The sequence below is a fragment of the Fundulus heteroclitus genome, chromosome 1 (genome assembly GCF_011125445.2).
Source record: "Fundulus heteroclitus isolate FHET01 chromosome 1, MU-UCD_Fhet_4.1, whole genome shotgun sequence".
Classification (NCBI taxonomy): domain Eukaryota; kingdom Metazoa; phylum Chordata; class Actinopteri; order Cyprinodontiformes; family Fundulidae; genus Fundulus; species Fundulus heteroclitus.
The window spans coordinates 23605870-23624899 of NC_046361.1; the positions used below are offsets into that span (position 1 = coordinate 23605870).

The following is a 19030-nucleotide window of genomic DNA, read 5'->3' on the forward strand; positions in this document are numbered from 1 at the left end:
ATCTTTAGTTGCGTAATCATTGCTTACAACGTATGATTGCAAGCTCTCAAAAACCGTTTTCGAGCCGACATTTGCCAATAAGCAACGTTTTCTCTTGTCAATTCTGTTCGCACGTATACACTACAAGTCCCACACGGCATTGCGCTCAGTTTGGAACAGTCCATTCTAGCACACGGGTGTCAAATTGTATTTGCTGCTTAAAAACGGTACAAATTTACAACAGTGTAAGGTAAATCATACAAACATTTTAATTGTTGTGTGATAAACATAACGAATGTTTAAAAAAATTGACAGAAACCAAATCGACGGTAGCCATGAGTCGTTGAGTCCGTTGGATCGCGGCGATGGTTCCGCCTGTAACGTGCACATGTTGCTGCTTTGCTTTGCTTTCAACTGAAATAGAGTGAGGGGGAAACGGCTCGGTAGCAGCCGGCCAGGGAGACGTCCAGTGGAAAAACTCACACAGAGCCCGCCAGCCTGACACACTTTTCAGTTGGCCGTCAGCGGCTGTGTTGACTTTGTCACATTGTTAGTTTGGTTTCTCGCTCAAATAGAAGCCGCATTTTTTTTTTAATATTCCAAATCAGGCCGAGTAATATCGGATGTGGTAAGTTCTGCACACTTGTGTAATCTCTCGCCTCGGTTAACGTTAGCCCCAGCTACTTGGCTAACGTTAGCCGGGGCTGCTAACATAGCGGCACAAGAAGGGGAAAAAGTCGTTGGGTGGCTAGATAGCCGGAGTGCTAGCTTCACGCAAGCTAACAACTACGCAGTCTTTTGATCTGCGTTTACTGATAGTTGGAAACGTTCCTCGCCGTTAGCTAACTGAACCTTTTCGTCTACTTATTCTGCTAACGGGTGCTAATAAGGCAGTGTCACGTAACTGGTAACGTTAAACCAGCGTTTACACGTTTTTTTTTTATGGACAGCACGATTGTCTGGGTTCATAATGTGTCAAATAGTAGCCGGAGAGCTATAGTTGCTGCAAAACATTAGATGCTGGCTATCCTCTGGAGCCAAAAGTCTGAGAAACTTGCCTCGAGGGACGTAAAACCGCATGAAGATATATATATGTATATATTAAGGTAGGTGCATTTTTTTTTTAGGCATAATGTTAAGATGCCCGGTTTTCGGTGTTACCACAGTAACGTGATAGTGGTCAGTTCAGCGTGTCATGCTGGGCAAGCTGTTGTTGCGATCGCGTTGTTTTGAGTGCAAAATAACGATATAGAAAGTGTTTATCGTTTTTGAAACGGGAGCATGGAAACTAAGGGATCCCCCCCTCTCCGACACGTGTACCCGAGACTACGCGGCCCAGTCTTTTTCATGGGCCTTTGTCATTTGCTGGGCACCCCCTCCCCCAATACTCATCTCCAAGGAATGCTCACCCACTAACCTCAGCTTAGGTGTCCAGTCGGTCAGCATCACTTTGCATGCATGCAGCGTACCTGATGTGCCCGTTTCATTCATTGCTGCGCTGAGCATCGCCAGGCTTGGCAATAATTGCTCAACTCGGTGCTAAGAATGATGCATTGCCTTTTCTAACCTTGATGCCGCAACAAAACAAACTAAAAAAAATTAAAAGAAAATGTTTATCTCCTTTTTACATCCGTATGATCTTTTGTCCCCCCCCTTTTACAGCAGATTGGGTTGTGTCCAGTGAAAGCTTTGTGTGCAGTCCAGTTTTACAATAGGGGCTGACCTCTCATTAGAGAGCAACTGAAACAAAAGGTGTTGCTGGGTTTCCTTCAGCGTTGACCGATTCTATCACTCACTAGGATTATCTCAAAGCAGTTGTGTTTGCACACCCGTCTGCTTGACATGGTGGCATGTTTTCGTATTTCTCGCACCGCGTTAGGTGTAACAGTTCATTGTACAGTGTTGTACATGGCATGCATCCTCTGATAACAAGGGCGGGCTAATCTGCATCCGTAGCCAATCAGATGAGGGCATGACCGAGCCGTGCGCTAACAGCCGCTCCCTCCGTCACCGTTGCTCCGCCCCTTTCTCCCCATCTGCCATTTTGGTTTTGTTCCCGTCTGCAGTCGCAAAAGCCAGCAGCGCAATTGCCTAGGAAGAGACTCTCTCGGGCTCATCGACATAGTGACTCGACAATATAGCGCCGACCATTCCTTACCCCACAACCACCTTTTTTTTTTCTTGTCTGGTACCGACCGTCGAATTTGCACTCATCGCTATCGCTGACATCTACACATTGCGGGAGAGGAGCGGGTTCGCGTAGGGAAGGGAACGGGAAGAAATATTGGTAAGAGAGCGGATAAATCAATGAAGCACGAGTCCCGGTGGCTCGTTTCGCCCCGTTTTCGTGTCGTTTCTCTTTTAACGGTGAGCTGTAAAAAGGGATTGTGTGTCTCGCGCTCGGCCTCGACAGAGGAAGCGCTACCGAGGGGGTTGGCTGTCAACTAAAAGCTGTTCGCTGGCCCCCATCGAGCAGGTTTTAACGTCGTAGCCGCCGCAGCTGCTAGCTGGTAAAGTTGTGTTCCGCACCGAGGGTTAGTGCGGGCCTAGGCCGAGCGGCTAATGGATGGGCCGGGGAGGCTGGTGTTTTCTTGCTCCTAAGTTATTAATGTTGCTACTCCGTCCACCTGCCAAACCTCTTAACTGATTAGCGACTCGGAAACTTAGCTAGCCGCTTTTCTGTCGGCGGTGTCGGCTCGCGCTCGGGCGATGTTTCTCGCGGAGCTTTAAATCGGCCGCTAATAAGCTAAGGTGCTGAGGGTTTGAAACTACAGTAGTAGCTTGGGTGGCTTTGCTGTATCATGCCGGCCGCTTTCATTTTCAGGTTACAACAATGTAATGCATGTTGTAGCCGATTGTCGGCGATTTCTGCCTGTACGTTTATTCCGGAGTTTTTAATCTGTGTATTTAAGGCGTTTAGTCTGACTTGGGGGCAAAGGAAGTCGGCTGCATTTAATGCGGAAATAGTGGCCGATAATGTCGAATGTGAGGTCACTGTCTTAAAGACACTGCGGCCTTTTTTTTATGTCCCATATGACCGCTTTGTCTGATTTTATTTTATTAAGCAGCATATTTTAACTGTGTTTTTAAATATTATTGTTGTTGGAACAACAAGCTGCTGCCGCACAGTATTGTTGAATCAGTGTGGATGGCTCCTTTTTTTGTCTTTTTTTTTTTTTTTTTTTTTTTACTGCAGTGAACTTTTAATGATTCAGCTGTTTTTGTTGAGGTGCTGCTAAAAGTCCTTGAACAGACATATAATAAACAAAAGAGCCACATAAACAAACCAGTGTTCTTTCCCAGCATGAAAAGAACACATAATGCTTCTATTCATGTTTCTTTTCAGGCTCGGTGTGTTTTTTCCCCCAGCAGATCTTTGGCCTTCAGCCAGCCCAGCTGCTCTAGAACCTAAATTTGTTTTTTCCTCGATCTGGACGGGCATCGTAAAGGAATCGTCATAATGAATAATAAACACTTATTTGTTTTTCTACTGCTGATTTGTTTTCATTGCCTTATAAAAGCCAGAAAGGGACATTAACACATTTATTTTTACATAGGATTTTAAATTGGGTTTAATTCACTATAAGAGATTTGATGCTATCAAAAGGAACTGTCATAGGTCAAATTTTTAGCTGCTCTTGTTTAAATTACAAGAGTTTATTTTTTTTTTGGGAGTAAATGGAATTGGCATTTTCCACAGATGTCCAGCTCGCCGCTGTCCAAGAAGCGTCGCTTGTCAGGAACAGAGACGAAGACGGGATCCCACTGCTCCTCCTCAAACTCTGTCAGAACTGATCTGTCCCATACACCTGCAAACGTAAGTGCAAATCCATTCACGTTTTGACTTGATCGTTTTGTTTTTATTTGTATTTACGTACTGAATTGCTGTCTGCTGTTTCTCCACAGGGCATGGCTAAGAATGGGAATGATGCTGAGATTGACGAAGGCCTGTACTCCAGACAGCTGTAAGTTGTGGTGTTGGAGACGCGAGCATAGTTTTTTGCATTAGCTTTTATTACCGACTGCATTGCTTACTAAACGTTCTTGGGCTCCGTCTCTATAGATATGTGCTGGGCCATGAAGCAATGAAGCGCATGCAGTGCTCCAATGTCCTAATTTCTGGTATGAGGGGACTTGGAGTTGAGATCGCCAAGAATGTCATCTTGGGCGGGGTGAAAAGCGTCACTGTGCACGACGAAGGAGTCGCAGAATGGAGAGACCTTTCTTCTCAGGTATTTGGAGATTGCACAGATAAAAGTGTTCCTTTTTGTGTAATGTCAGGCAGTTACAAAGTCACAGGTTACTTTTTCTAAATTGGTCATTATTACACCTTATTCAGATTTATTTCATATACAAGCTCTGATTTGGGTGTATTGTTGTTACACCCCTTACCTTTGCTACACATTGGCTGAGCCAGATTTATTATGCTCTCTGCCTGGGCTGTCAGTACGGACAACGCCTCCAGAAGGACAATGATGCAGCTGGGATGGTTGTTTTCATCCACCAGTTATTGGCTGCTTAATTGAACAGACTGTAGAAATCCATTCAACAGGAAATCATTTAAGACGTGCAACAAAGTTTCTTGCGTCAATGATGCACTCAAACATTTTCTTCTACTTATTTAGCTGGTGAGTGCTACAGTATATTATTTTTAAATGATCCATGTCAAGAGATGGTTTTTTAGACCTGGCTTTTAGAAGATACAGGATCCTTCCTACATTTCGCTAAAATTGCTTCCTTACACTTGTTGGCTTGACTAGAAATAGTTAGGAGAAACTCAGCCTTTCTCTAATTTAGAAATTTCTACAGTCACTTATTGGCTTTTTATAAATGGTCTGTGTGACAGTTTGGATGAGCAACGCATACTTTGTGTGCTAGAGAGAGTAAAAGTTGAAACTATCAAAAGGCAATACATAATTATGTTTGAAGGAAGAAAAGTTTAGGTTTTTGCTATATTCAAACTAAATAAATGTTAAACATGACAAAACTTCCAACCAATCGGGCACATTTTTACCATAAGGGTTTGAGCCGATAAGCATGTTTCTTTTTTGAATTCTGTTTACCATACTTTTTTGTTTGTTTTGAATTGCAGTCCAACTGCAGCTGTTTAGCATCTGAAATTTTAAATTTGGGTGAGACTTTGTGACGTAGAGAATATTTTAAAAATGGCTTTTTGTAGCCAGACTGCATTCTTCTATGGGTTATACAAATTTAAAATGTTGCATTTTCAGTTGAGACAGATTATACTTTCTAACTTCTGAAGTCAGTTTATGGTTAAAAAATTAGACGTAGTGTTTTTATAGTTTGTATTAAACAGATTTTTCATTTCGTTAGTCGTTGGGATTTTTAAAGAAAACTCAAATCAGATCCAGGTCATGGTATATTTCCCCTGCCTACTAAGTGCTGTGAGGTGCTTTAGTTGGTCGGGCTGTGTTGCTTCTATGAATTATTAACCCGCATTAGTGATGCATCCATATGTTGACGTAGTATATCTTGCTGTCATGATTAATTTAGCTTACAAAAAACACTTCAAGATAAAGATTTTCTTTCTTGTTTACATGTCAGAGAGTCACTGTTTTAGGTTTATGGATTATCTGTGCAAATGCTACATCCAGCTAATTGTACTTTCTGTGGTTTGCCAAAATAAATATCTAGTCGATGAGAACCAAAATGCAAGAGTAACGTGAACCTTATGATGATGGAATAGACAGGACAGTAGTTAAGAAGATGTGGATTGTTTTGCCGTAGCACCGTCATTGCACTAACCTATAGCATCTCGGTCCGTCTTTCCCTGCTATTTTTAAAGTTCTTGTAAAAAGTATCAGTAATGTCTTTGTTGCCATTTATTTATTTTTAACATCTTAAATACACAAACAATTTCTGTACTTGCCAGGCTTACTCCGAAGATTTGCTTTGTTGTAGCCATGTTGGAGTTTAAACTTATTGAAATGTGGCGAAAGCAGAAGGAGATTTTGTCTATTTGATTAAAAGTGAGATATAATTGGTTTACCAATTCTGAGCTGCTTCCCCCAAATGTTTCTCTGGTTAGTTTTACCTTCGTGAGGAGGACCTGGGAAAGAACAGAGCAGAGGTGAGCCAGTCTCGTTTGGCTGAACTCAACAACTACGTTTCCGTGACGGCATATACCGGAGCGCTCACTGAAGACTACCTTACCAAGTTCCAGGTATGAATGCCATTAAACGTGAGCCCTTTTGTCGCTCGTTTAGCATCCAGAGGGGGGGAAAAGGGTTTGTGGTAAGCAGTGTTTCCTTTGAGTCCAGGTGGTAGTGCTAACCAACTCCAGCCTAGAGGAGCAGCAGCATCTGGGGGAGTTCTGCCACACCACAGGAATCAAGCTGGTTGTTGCAGACACGCGCGGTCTGTTCGGGTAAGAGTCACATCCGCGTTGGAGTTCAGTCCAGGTGTAGAACCCGACCTTTGATCTGTCGGTGCCATAACGCCTTTTCTTTCCTTTTGTAGCCAGCTTTTCTGTGACTTTGGAGAGGAGATGGCAGTGTACGACACCAATGGAGAACAGCCCTTGAGTGCTATGATTTCCATGGTCACCAAGGTTTGTTTATTTATATGCAAGGTTGAGGAAATGTTTCCAAGTAATGTTTAAAAGATATTAACACACATTTTTCCTCTTTTAGGACAATCCAGGTGTTATAACTTGTCTTGATGAGGCTCGTCACGGCTTTGAGAGTGGAGACTATGTGACGTTCACTGAGGTTCAGGGCATGACCGAGCTCAACGGCTGTAAGCCTGTGGAAATTAAAGTTCTTGGTAAGAGTTTTTTTTTTTTTTTATGCACACATCCATGTTGGTTTATGTTATGTTTTATTACGGGTTTTTTTTTTTTTTTTTTTCTGAAGTTAACTTGTCTTGCTTTTCGTCTAGGCCCATACACTTTCAGCATCTGTGACACAACTGGCTTTTCAGACTATATCAGAGGAGGAATTGTCTCCCAGGTTAAGATGCCCACGATAATCCGTTTTGTAAGTTTTTATTTTCCTAATTAAAAGGTCATTCAAAAGGACATTTACGTAAAATATGCTAGTTATGCTTATTATTATTATTATGCCATGTGATTTAAGAGAACTCTTAAACGTAACTCGAGCTACTGGGCCACTAATGCCGAATAATGGAGCCCAGCCTTACTAACATGACCATCCTTCCTATATAGAAATCTATCACGTCGTCCATGGCTGAACCAGAATTCATGATGACAGATTTTGCCAAGTTTGATCGTCCAGGTCAGATGCATATAGGCTTTCAGGCTATCCACGCCTTCCAGAAGAAACATAGTCGCCTTCCAGCGCCTTGGAGCCAGGTATGTCATTCGTTGCACCGTTTCCCGTTAGACCTGTTTATGTGCGATTTGTGCTTTGTTTGTACTTGCCTTTTATTTTTATTCAGAAGTCTTAATTGTTAAATCTAAACTCAAATCAATTCAGTGTATTATTGTAGTGTGAAGACATGACATAAGCTATGTAAAGCCAGCAAGGGGCAAAACAGGCCCAGTTTATTTCTGATTTTGCATAGATGCACAACACCAATAAAATCCAGTCAAATAGAAAGATGAGTTTCAGTGACACAAAGACCAGAATGATTCTAAATGTAGATGGTCTAAATCAGGTCAGATTAACACATACGTTGTGGATCAATGCAGAGCATGTCCTTTAGGAGCTGCTGTCATTTGTTCAAAGTGCGGCGCTTTGTGTTTTCCAGGCTGACGGTGATGAGCTATTGACTCTGGCCAAAGAGCTGAACTCTGCCCAGACAGGGTCTGCCAAAGTGGAGCAACTGGATGAGGCTCTTATCAAAAAGATGTCATATCTCGCTGCTGGTGATCTTTCCCCCGTCAACGCCTTCATCGGTGGAGTGGCTGCGCAGGAAGTGATGAAGGTCAGGGAATGCCTCGTGTTAAACTAAAGCCGGATATCTGCCATGTCTGACTTCGTTTTTGTTTGTTTGTTTTTAAGACATTTTTTTTTTTAAAGGAAATTGATTTGTGGTTACTTGCCATTTTGAGCTAACCTACATGTTTGGGCTTGTGTTTTCTCTCGTCAGGCATCCACGGGGAAATTTATGCCTGTAATGCAGTGGCTGTACTTTGATGCTCTGGAGTGCCTTTTTGAAGGAGAAGAAGTCTTGCTCACAGAGGAGGAGTGCCGCCCTGTAGGTTTCCAGAGCAGCTCAAACACGAATGATACTGAGGCATTATAGTAATAGCACCCATGACTAAGTAATATTGTTGTTGCCTCTCCCAGAGGGATTGTCGGTATGATGGTCAGATCGCCGTGTTCGGCGAAAAGCTGCAGAAAACACTTGGCAAACAGCGCTACTTCCTGGTGAGTTAGTCAGTGAAAATGTTTCTAATTTCTTCTTAAGATGCTTGGGGTGTAAATCTGGGGGCTTTTGTTTTATATTTGTTTAAAAGGATTGTATGTGCTGTTCCAAATATTTAATTAGCTACAGTAAAACAATTGTTTTTTGCAATAGTATTTAAACATTTGCAGTATTTTCCTTGGTGTATAATTGTTCAAACACAATACTGCATCATTGGCGCCAGTCATCGTCAGAAATGTCTGGTTTTACCGCTACGTTATCACATGTGGGATTGGGTTCTCAACGACAGAACCAGACGCAGTCTTTCAGCTCCACTCAGCGCACAAAATAAATTCCTTCCAGGTTGGAGCTGGAGCCATCGGCTGTGAGCTGTTGAAAAACTTCGCCATGATCGGACTGGGCACTGAGGGCGGAGAGGTTATCGTGACTGACATGGACACCATCGAGAAATCCAATCTCAACAGACAGTTCCTCTTCAGACCCTCTGATGTCACGGTCAGTGTCACCCTCTCAGATTGACTCCAAGAGGCAAACGCATGTTTTTTTTTTTTTTTTTTGCTGAATGGTGTTTGACCAGAAAGTGTATGTATAATAAAGAAGAATGTTTGGCTTTTTTTTGGGAGGAATGAGATTTAAATCATAACCCAGTTACATCTTAAATGTGGCCTCCTTGTTGTATGCGGGAGGACTTGCTCGAACTTCGTGTGATTTCAGCTTCCCGTACGCTGATGTTGGGATTTTTTTTTTATTTTTTTTTATTACATTTATTAAATTTTATTTTATTTTTTTTACTTACGATCACAGAAAATGAAAAGTGACACAGCAGCTGCTGCGGTGAAGCAGATGAACCCCTCCATCAAGATCACAGCCCATCAGAACAGAGTTGGTCCAGAGACGGAGAGAGTCTACGATGACGACTTCTTTGAAAATCTAGATGGAGTCGCCAATGCACTGGACAACGTCGATGCGCGTAAGTTGGCGACATTTTAAATGGGGTTCGGTGCCGTGTTTGCAAATACTGATGAGAAGAACCGAGCCTCATATGTTTCCCTTCCAATCAGTAGTTTCTGGAGATGAGTGTGTTTGTGTTCCTCGTGTTTAGGTATGTACATGGATCGGCGGTGCGTTTACTACCGTAAACCCCTGCTGGAGTCGGGTACTTTGGGCACCAAGGGCAACATTCAGGTGGTGATCCCCTTCCTCACAGAGTCATACAGCTCCAGCCAAGACCCACCTGAAAAGTCCATCCCCATCTGTACCCTGAAGAACTTTCCAAATGCAATCGAACACACACTGCAGGTCTGTACGACTACCAATACTGAGCATTATATTGACCAAAATATTTATTGCTGGATTTTTGTGTCATTCAATGTGTCACAGTACGTCTTGAAATCTGTAACTTAAATGTCTATATTTTCATTTAGCTTTTTTCTTATCACACAATGTTGAGCAATTCCTGCAAAAAAGTGAAAAATCTGTAAAATACACAATTTTAAATAGTTGACTGAAATCTATCTTTAACCAGATAAATTTTCTAGAGTGGCCTAGATGCATTTTGTCTAGGCCATTCTATAAAAGTTGGGTTAGTGCAGAATGAATTGATTTACATTTTAGAGCCAAAAACTACAAACATAAGTTGATAAAATAGCTTTTAGCTTATCTTCCATACTCACCCTTACTTTGAGGTAGCTTGTTAAGTTGTTTGGTTAAACTGCTGGCACTGGGACAGCAGCTTTCCCTGCCACCGTGCAAACATGCAAGCTGTTGCTTTGTGATCCTTCTATTGGTTCAGGGTAGCGTTTGATGTTGGTAATATGAATTATAGTGAAGAGCGACGTCTGTTTTCTCAGATGTGCTGTGGTGTTGGGGAACAGAGAAGTTAACCAGTTACTGTCCTAGACGGTCCATTCCTTTTTCTTTTTTTTTTCATAGTAGGGTTGGAAGACAATTCAATAGCAGTATATATCGATTGATAGACGTGTGGTTCAATAGGAAAAATAGGTCAATAAAAAGTTCTATAGAAGAGCAGTTTTCTTTCCTTTTACATTTTAGCCTATCGTGTAGGTTTATACTGCAGTCATTACATCCTCCCAACCAATCACAAACGCAGACCCAGGAAAACTCCTTCACCAAGCCCCGCCCACCTTCAAAAAGTTCTGAGATCAAGTGTTATTTTTTTAAAAGGTATATAGCTACGTAATATGCTTATTAAAGGAAGAAAAAAAAGACCAGAAGCCGTTTGTTCATGATAAAATAAGGTTATATACACCAAGCCTCCATCTTGAGTGTTTTGATAGTCCTTTTTGAGCCGAAAAATTATTTGCTCCCGGGCGCGCTCAAATATAAACAGATAGGGTGACATTTGCCGGCAGTATCGCAGAACATCATAATGCCAGTTTGCCTAATTAATAAAATTGTATTAAATAACGCTGGACTGATCCTGGCCCTCTGCAATGCCTCGCAGTACAGTGGCAGCTCAGCATGATGGAAGACCAACGATCTATAACAACTTCAACAGCCTCATATCAGAACATTTACTCATGTCAATCAACTCTGCGGTCACATCTGAGCAATCGGCAGGTTTAGCGTCTGCCTCAGGGAACACTAACAGTCATATTGTACTCCCAGCAACATTCCAGTCTTAGTCCTCTAGGAATCAAATATTTATTTTTATTTATTTTTCACCTGACCATGAACGTTTCTTCTTTGTTTCGCTGGGAGATGCTAATAGCCGTTAGCCGCTTTCTTGTTTTAACCCTATTACTTCCGTTAATATTGTAAATAAACATGAAAGGCTTTATTAACAAATTGAGCAAAAACAAAGCATAGAACACTAGCTAATAAACCAGCAGGATGTGATAATCTTTCATAAAAACTTTGTATGCGATCAGAGTGGGCTACTGACGTATAAAAAAAGTAAAATAACGTGGCTTTGCACCTTCATTTGGCTTGTGCTTTCTAGAGGACAAGTCTTCGCACATGTACTGTCGTTACACCAATTAAGCAAAACATTCTGAACATCGGGAGCACCGTGGCTGGTTTAAGGCTTTGCTGCCTAATTTGATTTAACTCCGGTGTGCTGTTTTTTTTTTTTTTTTTTTTTTTTCTTTCGTTTTTTTTACGAGCTTTAGCTTGGAACCAGCTTGAACCACCTCTGCGTGTTGAACTATAGTTCATCTGGTGGATCAGACCATGCAGTCTGTCTTGACAAACAAGTTACTGTATTTTTCAGACTATAAGGCTTAAAATCCTTAAATCTTCTCAAAAATTGATGGCGCACCTTATATGATTAAAGTTGTGCTTACTGACCAATTTTATGTGGTGAAATGGGCTCAGAAATCTGTTTTTAAAATATTTAAGTTCGACTTTGGCGCGCAATGAAGCCGCTCCGCTCAATGGATTTTTGTAGCATTACGGTGTCACTACCTGATCAGACCCCTGTGCTGTCTTCAAGACCGCCTGACTGTAATGTCTAAACTAGAAGTGCATTCATGTAAAGACCCCCACATGCTCTGGCGTAGTTCAGTCCGTGCATACAGGTACATGTCGCACTGTAAACTTCTCGGAGGCAAGAAGTCTTTACAGCAGACTGTTTTATGTGAGCTTGATACACTGAGCTGCTCCAAGCAGGCGGCCGCAAGGACGTGCAGCATCACAGTCCCTCTCTGTTCTCGCTGACTCGTGTGCGGTGGGAGCCTGCTGGAAAAGAAAGGGCTATAGGTGCTCAGCTAGCTAATCACACATTTTACCATCCATTTCGCCGCTTCGTCCCACTGGCAGAAAGTGTGGGAATTGTAGGAATTTGCCACAAGAAATGTAGGCAACAGTACGCTTGACTATGAAGGGTAAAACGTCTGAGCAGCTCACAGTACGCTCGAGTACATGGGAGCCTTTAGACTTTAGGCGACCTGGTCAGAGCTGTTAACTTTACAAGTCAGCGGTCATAATGTTATGCTGAAGTGGTGTGTGTGTGTGTTTAGATATAGGTAATCAAACAGGCTCCAACTGGTGGAGGAAATGTATTAAGTATTTGCCTGGATATTTGTATGATTTCTCAATAGTAGTGTTACTATTTAGAATCATACAAAATATTCTGCTGCTGCTCTTTAAATAACTTTTTTAAAAGTTGTTTATTTAAATAAGCTGCTTATTTTATTGGATTGAGGTCTGATGCCTTTTTATCTTCCTTTCAGTGGGCCCGGGATGAGTTTGAGGGACTCTTCAAACAGGCACCAGAAAACGCCATGCAGTACCTCACGTACGTTGCAGACACTCTCAAAGGCAGCGGGTGTCTTTTTAATTCTTGACGATCAAACGGTGAGCCGCGTCTGACACGTTTTTACGCTTTCGTCACCCTGCAGAGATCCTAAGTTCATGGAGCGAACTCTGAAGCTTCCAGGAGCTCAGCCTGTGGAGGTGCTGGAGGCTGTGTACAAGAGCGTCGTCACAGACTGCCCACACAGCTGGGCCGACTGCGTGGCCTGGGCTCGCAACCACTGGCAGTGCCAGTACAGCAACAACATCCGTCAGCTATTGCACAACTTCCCCCCAGATCAGGTAAACGGGTCGCTCCGTAACTCTAAAATAGACAACACAATGGAAGCTGGGCATCAGTCACCTGCTGTAACACTGAGAGTCACATATTTATGCGTTCTTTATATGGTCTGAAGTGATCGATGAGGCTTACGCTCACTTTAGCACTGGTCATTGCTTCAGATCTGTTTCTGAACCAATTAATCTACAGCAAAGGTCTTAAAACCGTTTCTCAGCGACTCTTAGTAATTAGGCAACAGACAATTCACAAATATTTTTAAATATAATGGCTATAAAAAGCTTTGCCTTTTTTTTTTTTCTGTTTTCATGTGTGTAGATTTGCATAACCCAACAAATATATAGACTTTATTGTTAGTTAGTTTTTTTTTTTTTTTTTTTGGGTCAAAATAACATTTGAAAAATAGGATATCATGAAAAAAAGTCACTTGTTTTAGGAAGTGAAACAAGCCATGGATAGATTCATTACAACAAGTTAAATACCTTTATTTCTTGTAATGTTGACCATGGCTCACAGATAATAAAAATATCTGTAAACCTAAAATTCAGTGTCTAAAGATTAGGTTGCATACGTTCATTTAAATGTTAGGCTTCAAAAAAGTGTGATCGTTATCATGCACACGATATTTGGTTGGTTCTCCTTTTGCATGAATTGCTGCATCGTTGCGGCCGTAGCCTGGAGGCGATCAGCCTGGTGTCTCGTCTTCCTCAAACCCCACCGGTTCCCTACGGGGTTCAGGTCAGGCCGGTGTGCCGGCCAGTCGAGCACAGCAGCACCATGGTCGCTGGATCTGCTTTTGGTACCTTTTGGCAGTATGAAATGCTCTGAACTTTCCCGGTTGATGGCTGAGTTAAGTGTGGGGTTCAGAAAACCGTGGATCAACACCAGCAGATGACACAGCATCACAAATCATCGCAAACAGTGGAAACATCCTCCTGGACTTGAAGCGACATGGATTCTGTGCCTCTCCACTCTTTCTCTGTTACTCAGTGGTCCAAAGTCCTCTTATCAGCTAAAAGTAAAGTTAACATTTTAAATCAAGGTCCCAGAGAGCAGACTAGTTCTTTTTCTCCTTAGCTGAGGTAAGATGCTTCTGAGGTCATCTCTGCCCCAACAGTGGCTTAATGCGAGAAATGCAACATTTGTAGCCCATGTGTTGGATTTGCCCGTCCATAGCGGCTCTGGATGCACCGACTCCAGCCTCGGTCCACTCCTTGTGAAGCCTCCTTGAATTCTTCAATGGATTCTGCTCGACAGTCCTCAAGGCTGCGGTTCTCCCTGGTGCACCTTTTCCTACCCACACTTTTTCCTTCCACTCAACCTTCTATGAATATGCCTGGATGCAGCACGCTCTGAAAAATCATATTGTTCAACTAACACTTAATGTACCGTTTTTTAGTTTTTCTTTTGTCGATAGGCCATAATCATTGAAATTACAAGAAATAAAGGCTTAAAATATTTTACTTTCAACAGTCCATAAGATTTGATTTCTAAAATGGGACAAAAAAAAATACTGAACTTTTTCACAATATTAAAATTTTGTGAGAACCACCTATGAAAAGTGCTAAATTGAAGGTGTATTTAACAGCCCCCCCCCCCCCCCCCCCCCATTTTTAATTTTTATTTTTTTTTAACCTGAAAATACAAGTCATTTCTTGAATTAACAAAATAACATTCCTAATATGGTTTTTAAATGTCTAATTTTCAGTGTTCTGCTTGGTGTTGGTATCTATAAATATTTCACCCCCTAATCACCACGAAAGTGCCGATGTTGAAGTTATTGTACAAATACATCACACTGTTACAGAACTGCTTTCTAAACTGCTGTCTAAAGTGTTGCCCTTTCTCTCAGCTCACCAGCTCAGGCGCCCCCTTCTGGTCTGGCCCAAAGAGATGTCCTCACCCCCTAGAATTCAGCACTAGCAACGTAAGGACCTTCAGTATATCTGCGCCTCAGATTATAACACCCTAATTATTGTATGCAAAGATAAAGGTACTAAAGTGTTGTTTTTTTTATTATTTAGGACCTTCATGTGGATTATGTAGTGGCAGGTGCGAACCTGTTTGCCCAGACGTACGGTCTGAAGGGGAGCACTGACCGAGCAGGTGTGATAAAGATCCTGCAGGAGGTCAAAGTGCCAACGTTTATCCCTCGCTCAGGGGTGAAAATCCACGTCTCTGATCAGGAGCTGCAAAACAGCAATTCCTCTGTCGGTAAGTTGTATAAATTAAGCAGAATTCAGTCACTCTTGATGTTTTATTTTTTCAGTTGCCGTTGTTTCCAATATGATGAAAATCATACCATGCTTTCCTAAATGCTTTCAAAGTAACCGGTGAAATCTCTCGACATACAGATGACTCCAAGTTGGAAGAACTGAAGTCTCAGTTGCCTACGCCAGAGGCGTTCCAGTTCAAACTCAGCCCCATCGACTTTGAGAAGGTAGGTGTAGAAAGTTTAGCTCAAACTAATGAATACAGGTCATCATCTACGGTCGGGTTTGTTACAGCTGTTGACTGTTAACAGGACGACGATACAAACTTCCACATGGACTTTATCGTGGCGGCATCCAATCTGAGAGCGGAGAACTACGACATTCCACCTGCTGACAGACACAAGGTGGGAAACGTTTGAGGCTTCTTTGTTACGCATGAGTTTCGCACATTGTCGTCTTGTTTCCGAGTTATTTGGTACTCCAGGGTTTCTATGTAATCAATGAGAATTGTTTTTGCCTCTGTCCATTCCAGAGCAAACTGATCGCTGGCAAGATCATTCCAGCTATCGCCACTACTACATCTGCAGTGGTCGGCCTCGTGTGCCTGGAGCTCTTCAAGATTATCCAAGGCCATAAAAAACTGGAGACATTCAAGAATGGCTTCATGAACTTGGCCCTGCCTTTCTTTGCCTTCTCCGAGCCCATTGCTGCTCCCAAACACAAGGTAGGCCATGTGCATTTGTGCCTGAATAAATGCGGTACCGCGCGCGAGCTATTTTTAGAAACACAACGTCACGATGACGTCACATCACGTGGTACGCAGTAGGGCATGCTTGCATAGTCCGCCGCTGTGTCGCTGTAAAAGAGACGTGCGTTACCCTTGGTTTTACTCGGTAAACAAATGCTTTTTCCAAATCTAAGACCATGGTTTTTAAACATTGTTGCTATGGAACGTGCAACAGCGACTCGAGTTACGCTGATCGGCCGCATATGAAGGATGTTTTCTTCAAGACTGCCAAGGAGAAATGTGTACGCTTGGAACACCGGGGCGGTCGGCCTACACAACAGTTCAACCCGGAAAAAGTTACCAAATTCAAGTACATATGTAGCAAGCATTTTGTCGGAGGAAAGGGCACAACCGAAGAACATCCTGACCCAATTCCAGCGACATCAAGTCAAGGTAAGAGTATTTTGGTGGCCGACATGTTAATAAAGTAGCGCCTGCTACCATGACAGCATATAGGCTGTCATGGTAGCAGGCGCTAACATGATAGCCTGCTACCAGGCTTACTCAAAAACATTTCAAATGAGACAAACATTAAACATATACCCATTCCTGGACGGTGATTGCAAACAACAACAAAAAAACGGCCGACGCTGCCATGATCGCCGCGCAGGAAAAAAAAAACAAAGCTTACCGTTCATCAACTCGGCCCGTTTTCCAGTCTTTTTAAACCCTCGAACCTCAAGCCATCGTTTGAGCTGAAGGTTGGTGTGTTCTTCGACAGTGCGACCAGTAATCCGTGTGCCTGGGACATCGTCTTGGGAAAGTTTAACGGCTGTAAAGTCGGTCAGATCTGTTATCCGTGCGTTCTCTCCTGTATGCGTTCTCTCCTGTATGCCCTACCTAAGCGGCAAAAGGGGCGTTGCTCTTGAGACGGTGACGTCACGTGCGCGGTACCGCATTACCGGAGCCGAGTGAGTAAACTCCACGGCGTCGCGAAGCTCCAATGATGATCCAGCCATGCTAATACTGATACATCCGGCAGTCTGCCGGGGTGTAAGTGAGTTCAGCTTAGCTTCTCACGCTGATGGTATCAGTGTGTGCTGAGGAGAAACGTAGCGCTTTATCGTGACGAACCTACGGTAGAAGCAAGGCAGCTAGAGATGTAGGAAGTTGAACCGGCATCCCGTTAACTCTGGGTCGTTCCCTTTGCAGTACTACGAGATCGACTGGACTCTGTGGGATCGCTTTGAGGTCAAAGGACTGCAGCCCAGTGGGGAAGAAATGACACTCCGACAATTCCTCGACTACTTTAAAGTACGTTCAGCTCATTTTCTCCATGTTGCCACATTGTTGTTTTTTTTGCATATGATTTATGAGTTTCTTTTCCTTCTGTGTGTCAGAATGAGCATAAGTTGGAGATCACCATGCTATCTCAGGGAGTGTCCATGCTGTATTCATTTTTCATGCCTGCTGCCAAACTTAAAGAGAGACTGGACCTACCGTGAGTATTTATCTCTGCTGCTCTCCTGCACAGAATGAACAAAAGCATCTAAAAACAAAATGTTGTGCATTTAATTCAAAAACTGAAACCCATGGAAATTCAATAAACAGTGACATTTTAAGAGTTGTTTTGGAATATCACATAAGAACAAAGGATTTCTAGTAGACATGTTAGGGCCTCCTTTAGGGGTGGCTAACCCGCTCAGTGTCTACAGCCACAATAAAATCCAGCAGCATCACAAAGACAAAAGTGGCAACACTTTTTTTGTGATTAAAACCTAAACCGTTAACTTCATCTCAAATTTTCTTATTTCTGAACTGAATGTTTGAAAATTAAAAAAATAAAATAATAATAAAAAATGAATTTGATGGACCTTTCTTGTTAAACTGGGCTCCCCCTAGTGGACTGGTTGTGTAACTGCAACAATTATGGCTAAACAGTAGGCGTTTTAAAAAGGGTGAACCTAGGAAGTTTATTGTTTTAAAATAAATGTTTTTTTTTTTTGTTTTTTTACACCTACCAAGCTTTAGTTCAAATAAGAACTGGAACAGATCAGTGAAGTTGCTGCGAGCCTCACAGGACAGGGAGAGCCTCTGGTTCGCCACTCCTGGCCTAATCAAAATGATCGGGAACAGTGGCAGCCTAGCTGTTGTTCAGGAAGCGTTGAGGATGGCAATGACTAAGGAGCGATAGTTAATTAGTAATAAGTTGTATCCAAGCGTAGCAATCAAAAGCTGAGTGGATCCTTTTTTTTTTTTTTTGAGATACACCCTGCAAGCATGTTGAATAGCTCTTTTTCTTTTTTGTGTGTGCGCGTTTTATCTTAATCAACTGAGTCCCGTTTGTCTTCATTTGGCAGGATGACTGAGATTGTGACGAAGGTGTCCAAAAAGAAGCTGGGCAAACACGTGAAAGCTCTGGTGTTTGAGCTGTGCTGTAACGACCAGTCGGATGAAGACGTGGAAGTGCCCTATGTCAGATACACCATCCGCTGAGCTGCACACCGAGCCCACCCACGGGAGTGCTGGAGTTGTGAGGGGGGGGTTAAGGGATGGAGGGTGCTCTGAAGTGGGTAGCTTGATTCAAATCAGGGTTTTTTTCTTGTCGTTGTTCGTGGGCCTGGGGTTTTTGCGTAAACCTGTGCCTGACTGTACATAGTCCCAGTGAGCTGACTGAAGGAGACCGGTTGGGGTTAGGAATCCAGTTCACGCTTTAAGGGCGTTTATTGAAGGAAGGGAGCATGTATACTGGACGTCCTGATGTTTCTCAGTAGTAGAACCTCTGCAGTTAAATAAGCCCGGCTTACAATCCTCACCGTCATCATAATCCACCCACTTGATCTCTGTCCTCCTCAAACCCTGGTCTCATCAACTTTAAACTTCTAAATTTCCCTTCTTTTTTTTTGTATTTTATATTTTCTTTCTCCAAAGATCCATTTCATTAATAATAAAAAAAAACACACAAACCCCACAAGCTACCCTAGAAAAAACCCAGAACGACCATGTAGATATTTTCTGACTGGAAACCCGATGGTATCACACTGGCAGATTGCTTCTCCCAGGCCGAGGCTCCCGCACCTCCCTCACCACAGCACTCTTCGAGGGGCTCTTGCACATGACATATGTTTTTTTTTTTTTTCTTCTTCTCTTTTATTTCTTGTTTTTTGTTGTATTTTATTTGGGGGGGGAGGGGGGGTTACAGGGCTG

General features: G+C 42.6%; 1 protein-coding gene and 1 non-coding gene across 3 annotated transcripts; both read left to right on the plus strand.

The window, feature by feature from the left end:
* The first annotated feature begins 386 nt into the window (after positions 1-386).
* On the plus strand, positions 387-18395 carry uba1 (ubiquitin-like modifier activating enzyme 1). 2 transcript variants are annotated; one of them, XM_021323533.2, is made up of 26 exons: positions 387-607; positions 3680-3796; positions 3886-3944; positions 4043-4211; positions 6029-6163; positions 6261-6367; positions 6460-6550; positions 6633-6765; positions 6880-6977; positions 7166-7312; positions 7711-7887; positions 8053-8160; positions 8253-8333; positions 8674-8826; positions 9136-9301; positions 9434-9630; positions 12525-12589; positions 12693-12888; positions 14736-14810; positions 14908-15097; positions 15211-15323; positions 15408-15500; positions 15629-15820; positions 17036-17137; positions 17224-17324; positions 18184-18395. In XM_021323533.2, the coding sequence occupies exons 2-26, from the start codon at positions 3680-3682 to the stop codon at positions 18317-18319; spliced, it is 3201 nt and encodes a 1066-aa protein (XP_021179208.2). In that variant the 5' UTR covers positions 387-607; the 3' UTR covers positions 18320-18395. The 2 variants fall into 2 exon arrangements, with proteins under 2 accessions (XP_021179208.2, XP_012731940.2); XM_012876486.3 differs by having other exon boundaries at positions 388-607; positions 15238-15323.
* LOC118564853 lies at positions 16822-16932 on the plus strand. Its single transcript, XR_004932067.1, has one exon. It is a non-coding gene; the product is annotated as a small nucleolar RNA U6-53/MBII-28 (small nucleolar RNA).
* Positions 18396-19030: the final 635 nt, after the last annotated feature.